At 41.2% G+C, this 13,017-nt stretch overlaps 1 protein-coding gene across 2 annotated transcripts in view; it reads left to right on the top strand.

Annotated features, from left to right (window-relative positions):
• Positions 1 to 9,081, top strand: part of palmdb (palmdelphin b) — a 47,677-nt gene extending 38,596 nt beyond the window's left edge. For both annotated transcript variants that reach the window (XM_056434239.1, XM_056434240.1), the window contains exons 6-8: positions 966 to 3,450; positions 3,527 to 3,618; positions 5,332 to 9,081. In XM_056434239.1, coding sequence (XP_056290214.1) covers positions 966 to 3,450; positions 3,527 to 3,618; positions 5,332 to 5,415 — 2,661 coding nt within the window. In that variant the 3' untranslated portion in view covers positions 5,416 to 9,081. The remainder of the gene's footprint in view (positions 1 to 965; positions 3,451 to 3,526; positions 3,619 to 5,331) is intronic.
• The last annotated feature ends 3,936 nt before the right edge of the window (positions 9,082 to 13,017 follow it).

Consider the following 13,017-nt stretch of genomic DNA (forward strand, 5'->3'; position numbering starts at 1 on the left):
AAATGTAGAAAGTGATGGTTCTCACAGTGACAACAATAGTCATTGTAAATGTCTCTGAGTATGTGTGTGCAATTGTGAACACAGAGTGTGGGGCTCAGCCAATCATCTTGCAGGGACATCCAGCAGTGTGTGGGAGGAAGACTCAACCCTGCAGTCTTGCATAAGAACAGATTTATTGCCAGCTGATTCAGCTGCTATCGATGTGCTTCCTCTCGTTCTCCCCTTCAGGAAACATTCACTCAGCACGGCAACGGCAAGCAGAAAGAACAGATACCCCCCCACCCCACCCACCCCCACCCTCTTTTACAACACATGTTATCCCTGCCATCCGTCCCCAAATACATCAGTGTTTTTCTGACATGGGCACAACACATCTCAGTGTCATCCATGGACAACTGTGCTTAGTGCACTTTAGAAATTGTTCAGTATGATTTGCCAAAGTCTTATTGGAGTGTTATTGAGCTGGTCCAGTGTTCGTATCTATGTTGCGGATTATGATCATTCTGATGACTTCTGTTTGGCTTAAATTATTATCGGACCAGTCTGACAATTCAGGGTCTTAATTGTTTGCCTCACAGTATTGTTTCTTCTGTATTTGCTTCACAATAGATTCATATATAATCCAGTAATGGTGGATGGATTGCTCCAATGTGCTGAGTTTACATGAAGTGCAATATTGAACAAATGTCAAAAATATTAGTCCTGGCTTGCCATTTAGTGGCTAGATGCATTTCATCAGCTTCTAGCTCTTAAATTATAATGTATTTGCTTATTATTTGGGAGAATGCTACACAGGCACATTCTAAAATTAAATACAGAAAGACAGTAGAGGAAAACAAGGTTAAGGATACTGCAAATAATAACAGGGTGAAGTATCACTCCTGTGAACATGCTCTATATTAGCAACTGAGCTATGCTAGAATGAAAGTCTCTATTTTACTTATTCTCTCTCTCTCTCTTCTCAGAAAGCAACCATGGTGGATTGTGAGGCGGATGGAAGAGATTCGAACGGAGGTTGCAGCGCAGCTGAGAATCACAGCTCTTTCTCCGTCACCATGGAAACCACTGAAGAGCTTGCGATGGACTGTGAAGCGGAGGTCACTGCGGGTGATTCACCTGTGCAGGGGGAGAATTCCGGTGAAGACGACGAGCACATTTGTTTAGAGACAGATTCATCAAATTCCCAAGGGAAAACAGTGACGCTCGGCGAAATATTACCTGAAATGCCAAGCGGCACAATGGAGATTGACATGCCTGACTGCTCTGAGACCAGTGTTTGCCCTGAAATGCCTTGTCAGGATCCAAAGGAAGCTTTGATATTAGAATCGGGGCGTGAAGAGCTCAACAGGAATGAGTCCATCGCCTCATCTGTGTCAGACACTCTCTCTAGTGCAGACAGTGTTTGTGAGAATGAAGAACATCGTAAGAAGCAGAAGATATCAGAAGAAGATTCTGAGCGAGAAGAATTCCCTGAGCCAAAGCAGTACCCTGAACCAGATCCGGAACAAGATCCTGAACCAGATCAATACTCTGAGCCAGAACAAGACCCTGAACCCGAGCAAGACTCTGAACCAAAGCAATACCATGAGCAAGACCAGGAGGAAGAGGAATATCTTGAGCTGGGGCAATACCCTGAGTCAGAACAAGACCCCGAACCACTCCAGTACCCTTCCCCTGACCAATACCCTGAGTCAGAACAAGACCCCGAACCACTCCAGTACCCTTCCCCTGACCAATACCCTGAGTCAGAACAAGACCCCGAACCACCCCAGTACCCTTCCCCTGACCAATACCCTGAGTCAGAACAAGACCCCGAACCACCCCAGTACCCTTACCCTGAGGAATACCCTGAGTCAGAACAAGACCCCGAACCACCCCAGTACCCTTACCCTGAGGAATACCCAGAAGAAGAGTTATACCAAGACCCTCAGGATAATGAGCTTTGTCTTGAAGATGATAGTTATCAAAATGTGGCAATAGATACAGAGGAAGACCCCGAGAACCATGCAATTCTTTTTGACCCACCCATTACAGATAAGTCAATATTAGATCAGTATGTTAAAGAAGAGGCAATGTCAGATGTTTCCAATGAATCCTGCCATGACCTTGAGCCTGAAGAACTGGACGAATGCCTGGAAGTTGAGATTGGAGCAGCTTCCTCAGACAGTGAGACAGATGAAAAATGGAGATCAATATTCTCTTCTTCTATAAATAGAGAAGATGATGACTCTTATTTGGACAGTCTTCAGCTGAGTGCCCAGGAACTCTTTGTGCAGAAAGTTGAGGTGACAGACTTTGAAGAAGAAGACAATAACAAGTTTGAAGAGGTCAGTTTCGATGTTCCCCAAGCGGAAGAAGTTCTTGAACAACCTGAAGACATAATTGCCTTCCCTATCCCTCCTCAAGAGGTTAAATATAACCCTTTAGGTCTACAAGGTTTGTCCAAAATCTCTGAAGATGAGAGTGAAAATGGCAGGGAGTCCAACCTCCAAAAGCAAATACATGAAGATTTGATCAAGAAGCTACCTAAAGACTTCTGTGTGATACAAGAGACCAAGAGCAAGAATGTGAGCACAGAACATGTAGACTTCCAGCTGGCTCGTAAACAGTGGCGGGAAATGGAGGAGCAAACCATGAACAAAATGGTCTTACCTACAGCCAAGCAGCCAAGCTTCCACGGCAGCCACAGCTTCATGTACACACCGGTGCGCAACATCGAAAGAACTCAAAAGAAAGCACACGAGCTGGAGAATTTGACTCTGGTTGGCAATTATCCTCACACCCAATTCAGCCCTTGCTCAGAAGATTCTGGCTTGGATGATTCCAGTTACAGATCACCTTACGATGACCCCGAAACCCCAGTAGAACGGGAGATTCGCATATCAATGGCGAGAGAGGAAAACTTCAAGAGGGAGAGGGGCCTCTCCAGGATGGGCAAATCAACGGATTGTGCTCCATCGCGAAGTATGCCTCGATCAATAAGCAGTCCACTGACACCATCATTCATCATCACCTCTTCACCCACTAAACAACCGCTAATATGTGAAGTATCGGCACACAACGTTATCATTCTCGACCCCGGCAATGATTTCACCTCTAGCCCGAGACGTGGAAAAGATAATGTGGTAGGTCAGTGTGGCGAGTGGTGCTCCGAGGACAGCAGCCCCAACCTCATCATCCTGGAGACGTCCAATCTGATTATTCGCAGTGCCTCCGAGTTCTCGCTGAACAAACCCTGCGAGCAGCCCCAGGAAAAGATGTTCCTGAAGAATCCCTTTTTCAAGCTGCGTTCAAGAAGTACAGTGTCACTGGTGGATGAAGAGATTAAGATGGTGAAGAAGAGGGAGGATGAGCTGAGGAAAGAGAGGGCCAATCTGCACGTCAAAGATAGGTTCAATGATGAAAGGATATCGTCAAATCACATGGACACATTGTCGTTTGACAATTCAGGTGTGAAAAATATTTTCTGTTTTCCTCTTTGTGCATATACATTTAAGCTAACGATCCTCTTGTTCTTTGTCGTTAGCTGATGTACCAGAGAAGTGCAAGTCCTCTCCATCCTCACCAATGAAAATGGCCTTCAGGATGGACCGCTCGGCTTTATCCTGCGACCACAGAGTAAGCTCTCGCTCTCAAACGTTTACTTTTTAGGAAATCTCGTTTTACAAATGCAATTTTCAATGTGCAATTTAAATATGCTTTATGGTTTGACCCAATGAAAAATCTGCAAACCACAGTAGCCTTGAATGCAGATGTTTTTGGCATAATAAGTGACGCGGTACGATAAGTGACGTAGTCCGATAAGTGACGTAGTATAATAAGTGACGTAGGAAAACAAGTGACGTGGTACAATAAGTCATGTGGTACAACAAGTGACGTGGTACAATAATTGGTGTGGTACGATAAGTCATGTGGTACGATAAGTGACATAGGAAAACAAGTGACGTGGTACGATAAGTGACGCGGTACGATAAGTGACGTAGTAAAACAAGTGACGTGGTACGATAAGTGACGCGGTACGATAAGTGACGTAGTAAAACAAGTGACGTGGTACGATAAGTCATGTGGTACGATAAGTGACATAGGAAAACAAGTGACGTACGATAAGTGACGCGGTACGATAAGTCATGTGGTACGATAAGTGACGTGGTAAAACAAGTGATGTGATACAATAAGTGACGTGGTACAAGAAGTGACGTGGTACAATAAGTGACGTGGTACAATAAGTGACGTGGTACGATAAGTGACATGGTACGATAAGTGACGTGGTACGATAAGTGACGCGGTACGATAAGTCATGTGGTACGATAAGTCATGTGGTACGATAAGTGACGTAGTAAAACAAGTGATGTGATACAATAAGTGAAGTGGTACAAGAAGTGACGTGGTACAAGAAGTGACGTGGTACAATAAGTGACGTGGTACGATAAGTGACGTGGTACGATAAGTGACGCGGTACGATAAGTGACGTAGGAAAACAAGTGACGTAGTAAAACAAGTGACGTGGTACAACAAGTGACGTGGTACAATAAGTCATGTGGTACGATAAGTGATTTAGTAAAACAAGTGACGTAGTAAAACAAGTGACGTGGTACAATAATTGATGTGGTACGATAAGAGACGCGGTACGATAAGTGACGCGGTACGATAAGTGATGCGGTACGATAAGTGACGCGGTACGATAAGTGACGCGGTACGATAAGTGACGTTGTACGATAAGTGATTTAGTAAAACAAGTGACGTAGTAAAACAAGTGACGTGGTACAATAATTGATGTGGTACGATAAGAGATGCGGTACGATAAGTGACGTTGTACGATAAGTGATTTAGTAAAACAAGTGACGTGGTACAATAATTGATGTGGTACGATAAGAGACGCGGTACGATAAGTGACGTGATACGATAAGTGACCTGGTACGATAAGTGACGTGGTACGATAAGAGACGCGGTACGATAAGTGACGCGGTACGATAAGTGACGTGGTACAATTCGTACTTTGTAAAACACGTGACGTGGTACAGGATTCTGCTGTTTGCAAAATCGTACAATGCCAAAACCTTTTCTGGTGACTGGGTTGAGTCTTTATCATTTAAAATGGTTTCCGTCTATTGAGTTATTATACAAGACGGAATTTTGTCAAATTGTATAATTGTATTGCATTTTTAACTAACTATTACCAGCAACGTTACCATGCCTTTAACATAACAATGACACTGATTTACTTATCCCACCTTCAGTATAATGACCTGTGAGAGGAGGTGGATGTGAAGGAGGTGGAGGAGGTGGAGGATGTGCTTTGAAAGCAGGTACAAAATCAGCTCTCTTTCTCAGTTTCCAGAGGTCTACGTGGGAGAAAGACGCAAGAGTGCCATGGCTGTGCGCTGGGAGGCGGGCGAGTTCACAAAGAATGACTGAAGAGGACCACGGGAACGGTTTGCCAGATAAAGACATCAATTCAATGTTATTATCATTCAAGTTAAATGCAGTGTTGCAATTGTTTTGTTTCATCTTGTGACATAAATGCTTCTGTGATGCTTTGGTCAAATCGAGAAAAGACAATGACAATGTTTGTGGCCACATTACTTTTGACAAAGGGCAAAGAGAACCCATAAAACAACTATTTCATGCAGTACCATGGACATAAATAACACTTGATTCTGGCCAGAGGCTGTGCAATATTCTCAAATATCACGACAGTTCTGACTCATTACTTTTGAATCTTACAGCTGGAAGGCTGCTGGTTTCAGCTCTTACTTGGCTGCAGCTCGTTGGCGTAGTAAAACAATGTTTATTAAAATATTGACAAGAACAGTGCCATAGTTTCCATTTAGAACAAATTATGAATAAACAATGACAATATTCAGAAATGTGGCAAGTGGAGCGCTAACGTGTTGAAAGATGCATGCCTTCTTGTGGATATTAACTTGCCTATTGAAGAACTTAAAAAAAAGAAAAAGAAGAAGGTCCAATCCAGAAGTACAACAACTGCAAAGGAAGAATTGGCCTTATTTACTAGAGATAGTACTCACATGCCATATGTACATTAAAAGAGTTATTGGTCAAGTTCAGCTGGAACTAATTGGAGGTGTTGACAGTATGAGCCAGACTAATCAGAAGGCTATCAAGTGTAGGTTTATCATCTCCTTAATCATGCGATAAATAATAAGTCATCCGTGAATGAGCGTGAGCTCATCACATATTCTGCTTCACCAGACTGAATAATATTTTGGGCTGCATGCTGAAGGACCTCTCATGGTTGCGCAAGACCCCTTTTTACTGCGTAACTACCATACCTCTCACTTTTATAAAACAACGCACCATTAGAAGCTCTCGTGTCTGTGTTTCGAACATTACCCGTTAGCCGTAAACAGCTCGGTGGATTTCACCGACTCCTCCGTGAGTCTGAATGACTGCCGCTTCCAGCACCACCACAGCATGACCGGTAGTCTGATTCAACAACATTTGGACGTCGGTGTTGACGGATGGAGCATCTTAATGCCGATTGGCTTTCGCTCCATAGCTTCACGAAAATTTACATATTTCAATGAGGTGAATCTTTCGTGCCATATGCACTCGCAAAAAGTTGTCAACGCTTGTGGCGTGAAGGCACCATGAAGGCTGTTTGCTTGCATACATCGCCGCATGAAGTGGGTTTTACCTAGGGTGACCAGATTTGAGTTTGTGAAAAAGAGAACACTTCGTCTCTACAGTCAGAGCTCGCGCAAGAAGGTGGAACGTAAGGGAGATACCATTTCCAAAACTTGTAAGGGGTAAAAACTAGTTTGTGAAAGACCCAGAGAAACACAAATATCCGACGAAGCAAAATCTCGGACGTTTTTGGAATCCCTACCAGACGCATTTTTTAGGTCTCAAAAAGAGGACATGTCCGGGGGAAAGAGGACGTCTGGTCACCCTAGTTTTACCATTGGCTATGTAGAGTCACAGCATTTCTTGTTAGTGGGTTCACTTTTTTGGTGTATTTGGCTAACTGCTAACAACTAACGTAACCACCAGGCTACTCAGGCTCACAGCGTTGCCGAGGGTCTACGACGTTGAGCCGATTACCTGCGTTCATTGCCCAAAGTTTTGTTTTACCATCGCCATCATTGGTGTCTAGATACAGCGATGGCTGTTACCGACACACCGGGAGGAGATCTTCACTCTTCTAAATGCACCTTTTCTGGTTGCTAATTTAATGCTGCCTGTATTGCTGTATATCGAGTTGAATTCAGTTATTTCCTTGGAGTAGTGTTTTCTGTTGCGGTGCCCTCGAAGGTTGTAGACGGGTTTTCGTTTAACACGATGATTTGATGCCACAAAGATGACTTGGCTAAGATTAGGTTGATAATAGAATCGCATGAATTAATTTCTTTTGTGCTTTGGCCAAACAGAAACAAGGTATAAATACAATATTGCCAAATAATCACGTGGATGTGTTAAAAATGACCTATTTACACATCCAGCAGCAAGAGCATCAGCATGGAGTACTTCTACCACTTGTCTGGTCTCCATCAACTCATTATAAATATATTTGTCTTCTGTTAGCTAGTATCTAAATATGTATATCTTATTCTGTCTGCTGCTGGGCAGGTAGTGTACAATGGGTTCATCCATGTGTTTTCATTGGAAACAGTCGCCTGGTGTTGGAAACCAGGCAGAAACTGAAGAGTTAAAGAGCAGCGAGGTAAAACAATGAGCTGAGGGACACTAAAGACTTGGTGGTAATTATCTGAGGATTTACCACTACGAGCAATACATTTCATACTCATCATCGTCATTGGAGCCATTGGAAATATTAATAATGATTAGTACAGCCATAAGGTAAGATAAACCACAATGTGATGGAGGATATACTTTACAACCCAAGTATTCCTGAGGAAACAGACCGATAGAGACTCACCTCAATTTAGCTTCAACGGAACATTACAAAGCATCGTTATGGTATTAAGTACATTAAATACATATCACGGGAGTGTTGTGTTTGCATAAACTCAAAAGAAACTGCACTTTGTCCTTTCTATAAAAGATGAACATTTACTGACAGAAATAAAGTTGTTTTTTTTGCTCAGAGTTCTGAATGTTAAACAATTGTATTGTTGAGTTTGCTAAAGCTTTCAGATATGAAAAGACACGTTGATGTTATTGTCGGTCTTGATGAAGCAAAACTGCTACGTTGCTCAGTGTATATGAATTGTGTTTCCGTACTGTGCTTTTTTTCTGCAAAGTAATATTTAAAGATGAGCCGGACAGGCGTACATCAGCACAATATACAGAACATATTATTATGATACCTTTTTTCTGGAAAAAATATATATTCATTCGCAAATTGAAGAAATGGAATGTCTAGATGTAGTAGTGAGAATGAGGATTAAATATAGATACACATGTTGTTGTAGTTACTTCAGGAGTTTAGCCTGAACTACATTATTCCGTATGGCCTGTGAGGACAGGTGTGTGAGAGCAGTGCTGTAACAGTGCTCACAACTAGAGAACCAATGGCACTGCATACATGGATGTGGAAAGTAGAAGTCCATTTGTTCAGTGCTTTTGAAATTCCAAATGATAATGGGTTTTTCATAAATGTAAGTATTCAATTATTTACTCTTTATACAATAGAAATGAATAAAATGAATGTTGAAGCTGCAGTAACTTTACTGTACGGGAACCTCTTGTTCATGTTAAATTAAATTCTGACTTAATTTTTTTTATCTGGAGGTAAAAGGGTGGAATGGATCTTTCGTGCTTGCTTTGTGGCTCTCCCTTATTGTAAAAAAGACCACATACGAGATATTTTCAAAAGGGATTTTGCCTTGATATTTCCAGCTCCTCTGACAAGCAGCTTCTAGAGCGCTTTACTTTCTTGACTTTAGAGACAACTGACCTTAAACAACATTGTTTTCCGTGTCACGTTTGTACGCTTCATTGTTTAATTATAACTTACAAGTCTCACGTGTTTAAACATTCCGTGAAAAGTCGCTGCTATAGGCTCTGTGTGACTTAATATGCAGAGGCTTTTAACTTTGTATTCCTTGTGCAAGTATTGAAGAGATTAGTGCAACAATAAAAGATCTATAAGAAGAACGTTGGCTCTCTTTATTTGTTTGGGTACGTGAGCGTGCTCGGCCGGTGAAGAGATTACTCGTCTTCAAAGATAACACATTTGGCAGTTGCAAGGAGTCAGGAGCCAGGACCGTCTTCAGACCCAGCCAGGTCCAGGTCCAGGTCCAGGTCCAGGTCCAATGGACCCTGTGAGGCGAGAAGGCACGAAGACTCCGGGGAAGAAGTAGAGTTGTGCAATAAAGAGACGAGATAACCACCAGGCCAGTGAGTCGCGTCGAGCCTGGCAGCTTTGCTTACATGCAAAAGCTGTCAGGTAAAATTGTGATTAATTATGTTGGCCTATATAAGTCAAACTTCGCAGGGAGGCTGTGCACATAGTGTGCTTTAGGGAGAGTTTAAACCTGCAGCGGCATCTTTCCAGAGATAATCATCCGGAAAGTGCTTTTTCATTGAGGTGAACCTGAAATAATTTCATTTTTGCTGTGTGGCATCTTCATTACCTTCGCATTGAAAATGCCGGAAGGTTATGTTTTGATCGCCGTGTATTTATTTATTTATTTATTTGTATGCGTGTTATTCGCAAAACTCAAAAAGTATTGAACCGAATCGCATGCAATTTGGTGGGATGATTGTTTATTATCCGGGGACCAGTTGATTAGATTTTGGGATCGATCGGGTCAAAGGTCAAGGTCAAAGGTCATGAACAGGTCAAAATCATTCGCAGAACTCAAAAAGTATTGAACCGAATCGCATGAAATTTGGTGGGATGATTGTTTATTATCCGGGGACCAGTTGATTAGATTTTGGGATCGATCGGGTCAAAGGTCAAGGTCAAAGGTCATGAACAGGTCAAAATCTTTCGCAGAATTCAAAAAGTATTCAACCGAATCGCATGCAATTTGGTGGGATGATTGTTTATTATCCGGGGACCAGTTGATTAGATTTTGGGATCGATCGGGTCAAAGGTCAAGGTCAAAGGTCATGAACAGGTCAAATCTTCTTGAATCACATGGAATTTGGTGGGATGATTGGTTATTATCCGGGGACCATTTGATTAGATTTTGGGATCAATCGGGTCAAAGGTCAAGGTCAAGGTCATGGAAACGTCAAAATCTTTTTTTTACCATAGCACGATACATTTTTGTCCAATTGGCATGCAACTAATGCCAAAATGTTCATAATTCAATGCCCAATCTTGTGATATGCGAAGGTATGCGCTCTACCGAGTGCCCGTTCTAGTTTAATATATACTGATGTCTACACATCTGGACAAATCTCACAAGTGTTCCCTTTAGTATTATTATAACATTAACATTGCAGATATATACCCTTTTTAGTATGGCTATAGGCATTTTTCTAGCAGAGGCCTAAAAATAGATTTGTTTTTTAAGGAGTTAAAGGTGGATGGATAGAAAGTCTACCAAATAAAATAGTTAGACGATTTTAAGACATCATTTTTTCTTATTAATCTTTTCTTTTAAATAAAAAGGAATAAAATGTGTATTTCTGCTGTGAATTTGAAAATCAACTTATATTGTCTAATAAGTTGCATCTCAATGTTATCCATGTTATCTATTTAAAATAGAGCTGTTCTGTCATATTCCCATCCTGTTGTTTGAAGGCTCTTCATCACTGTGTTGCTTTTATTCCGAGTTGCAGCGACCTGAACATCTCCTACAGTATCAGCCGAATGTCGTGTGACGCTGACATCGTCTCCTGTGTCTAGTAAAGTGGAATTTCATTAAATATTTAACGGTTTTATGGTTTTCAAACGTAAAAAACATTGTTGATACAAGCGACTGCTGCAATTTCCGTTGAACATTAGAACGCCTGCGGATCCAAAAAACAGGACCAGCTCCACTTTGCTCATCTGGCAACAAAAAAACAGCTTGGAAGCAATTAGGGAAACATCAACATTATGTAATAGTTAGATTTAGGTATGTAACCTGTTATTTTTCACATGTTTTTAACTCATGGATGCTTTTTTCTTCACCCAAATAGTCCCAGTTAGATACAGTTACATGTTTTGAATTAATTAAATGTCTTCTATGTGGCTTCTACATGTTGTATGTGGGCGGAGTGACATTAAAAAAACAATTATACTTAATTGAAATTCAGGTGTTACAGCAGCCGAAAGACAGAAATAAGTACAAATAAATAGAGATGCAAGAGGAGAAAATAAGATACATTTAAATAAGAGGTGTAAACAACACGTAAGTAGAAATTATACAAGCTAGTTTTATTTAAATAACAGTTTGATAGATGATTTAATATTTTTGTGTAACAAGAACTTTTTAGTTGTCCGACCTATACAACCAACAGGAATTTAAAAAAGAAGAAAGATACATGTGGCTGACCGAAAGGGTTAAGGCTGAACTATCTATCTTATAAGTGCCCTGAATGTTCCCTCTAAGCTGCGCGCCTGTGCAATCGCGCACTGCTCGCACATTCTCAGCGCACAAGAAAATCTATGCAGCGCATAAAATAAAATTCACCATAAACGTATTAATTCATATCTAATATTAGACCTAATCTAATCTAATTAATTTGATCAATAATGTGTTTTGTGTACCATTTTTCAATGTAACACAGTGAGTGACAGGTGTCCAGCCAATGATACGATACGGTTTACTTACGCTACGCAGCCAATCATAGCATTGATAGTGCCCTGCCCATACGCACCATGCAGGTTAGCTAGCTAACAACAATACGGCGGGGTTATGAGATGCAACCCCTTATCATGGCGAAACGAACGGGCAGCGCCAGCGACACATCCACTCACCAAGCCAAAGTAAAAAAGAAATGCGGTTCTTTTAGGATGGAATGGCTGTCGGAGTATGTGCAAATAGAAGAACAAGCGGTGAAACTGGGGGAGATTTTTTCTTTTTCGAGTGAGAAAGGTCTACTCTGCAAAACATGCAGCGAAGCCAAAGTAGCAAATGAGCTTTCAGCGGTAACGTTGTGGACTGAATGGGAGTTGGACTACCTCAAGCGTCACATTCAGCAGAAAAGTCATTTGAAAGCTGTTGGAATTGTACGAAGACTCAAGGTGGGACAGGGGGTTGGCGCAGAAGACCGAGAGAAAAGCAACGAGCTGTCACACAAAACAAAATCTGACCCCAAGCAAGTTAAAGTTCTCATTGACAATATTTTACTTGCCATCAAAATGAATGCATCAATATGTGAGTCCTTGAAGTGGCACATTTGGACCAGCTGATGCGCATAAAGTCAAAGCAAGAAGCAGACGAAGCATCAACCTGGACAAAGTGTACAACCATTGGAGAAGTGAGAAGGACAGACGTGAAAAATAAGATAACATTTAAGTCAAAATGTGTGCATATTCTAGTGACATTTATTAAGATTTTTTATTTATGGATATTTATCATTAAATGCTGTTACTACTAGATAATTTATGAGGAGTAGAAATGCTCATAAAAAAACTGTAATTAGATATTTTACAGACAAAGAGCGACAGCACATGTCATTGAGCAAAATGTGAATGTTTTAATGTGAACAAAATGTTATGTCTGAAAGGTGTATATGTCTCATTTCTTCCAGAACAGAACACCCAGCCAGGCCATAACTGGACCATAGCCAGGCCAAAGCAGGACTCTCGCATATATAACATACTATACATCTCATGAACAACAAGATTTTTGTCTTTTTCATTTTAAGTGGGCCAAATCGCTTATATTAAAAGTAAACTAATGAAAATTGCTGCTGTAATTTGATTCTTTTAATAAGCCATGTAACTTGCTATGATCCAAGGTTTTGAACAGGTGTGATACTGGTGTGTGGCCACAGCGTGCACATCTGATGTTGCTCACAGTGGTCCTCAGTGTGCTCAGGGAGCTTGTGTGTATGCCCAGACACATGAAAAATTAGAGGGAACATTGGCCCTGACCTATGATTACTTGAAAACTTGTTCCAAAGATCGTAAATTTTTTCTGTTGTTAA

Source organism: Pseudoliparis swirei, chromosome 16 (assembly GCF_029220125.1).
Source record: "Pseudoliparis swirei isolate HS2019 ecotype Mariana Trench chromosome 16, NWPU_hadal_v1, whole genome shotgun sequence".
Lineage (NCBI taxonomy): Eukaryota > Metazoa > Chordata > Actinopteri > Perciformes > Liparidae > Pseudoliparis > Pseudoliparis swirei.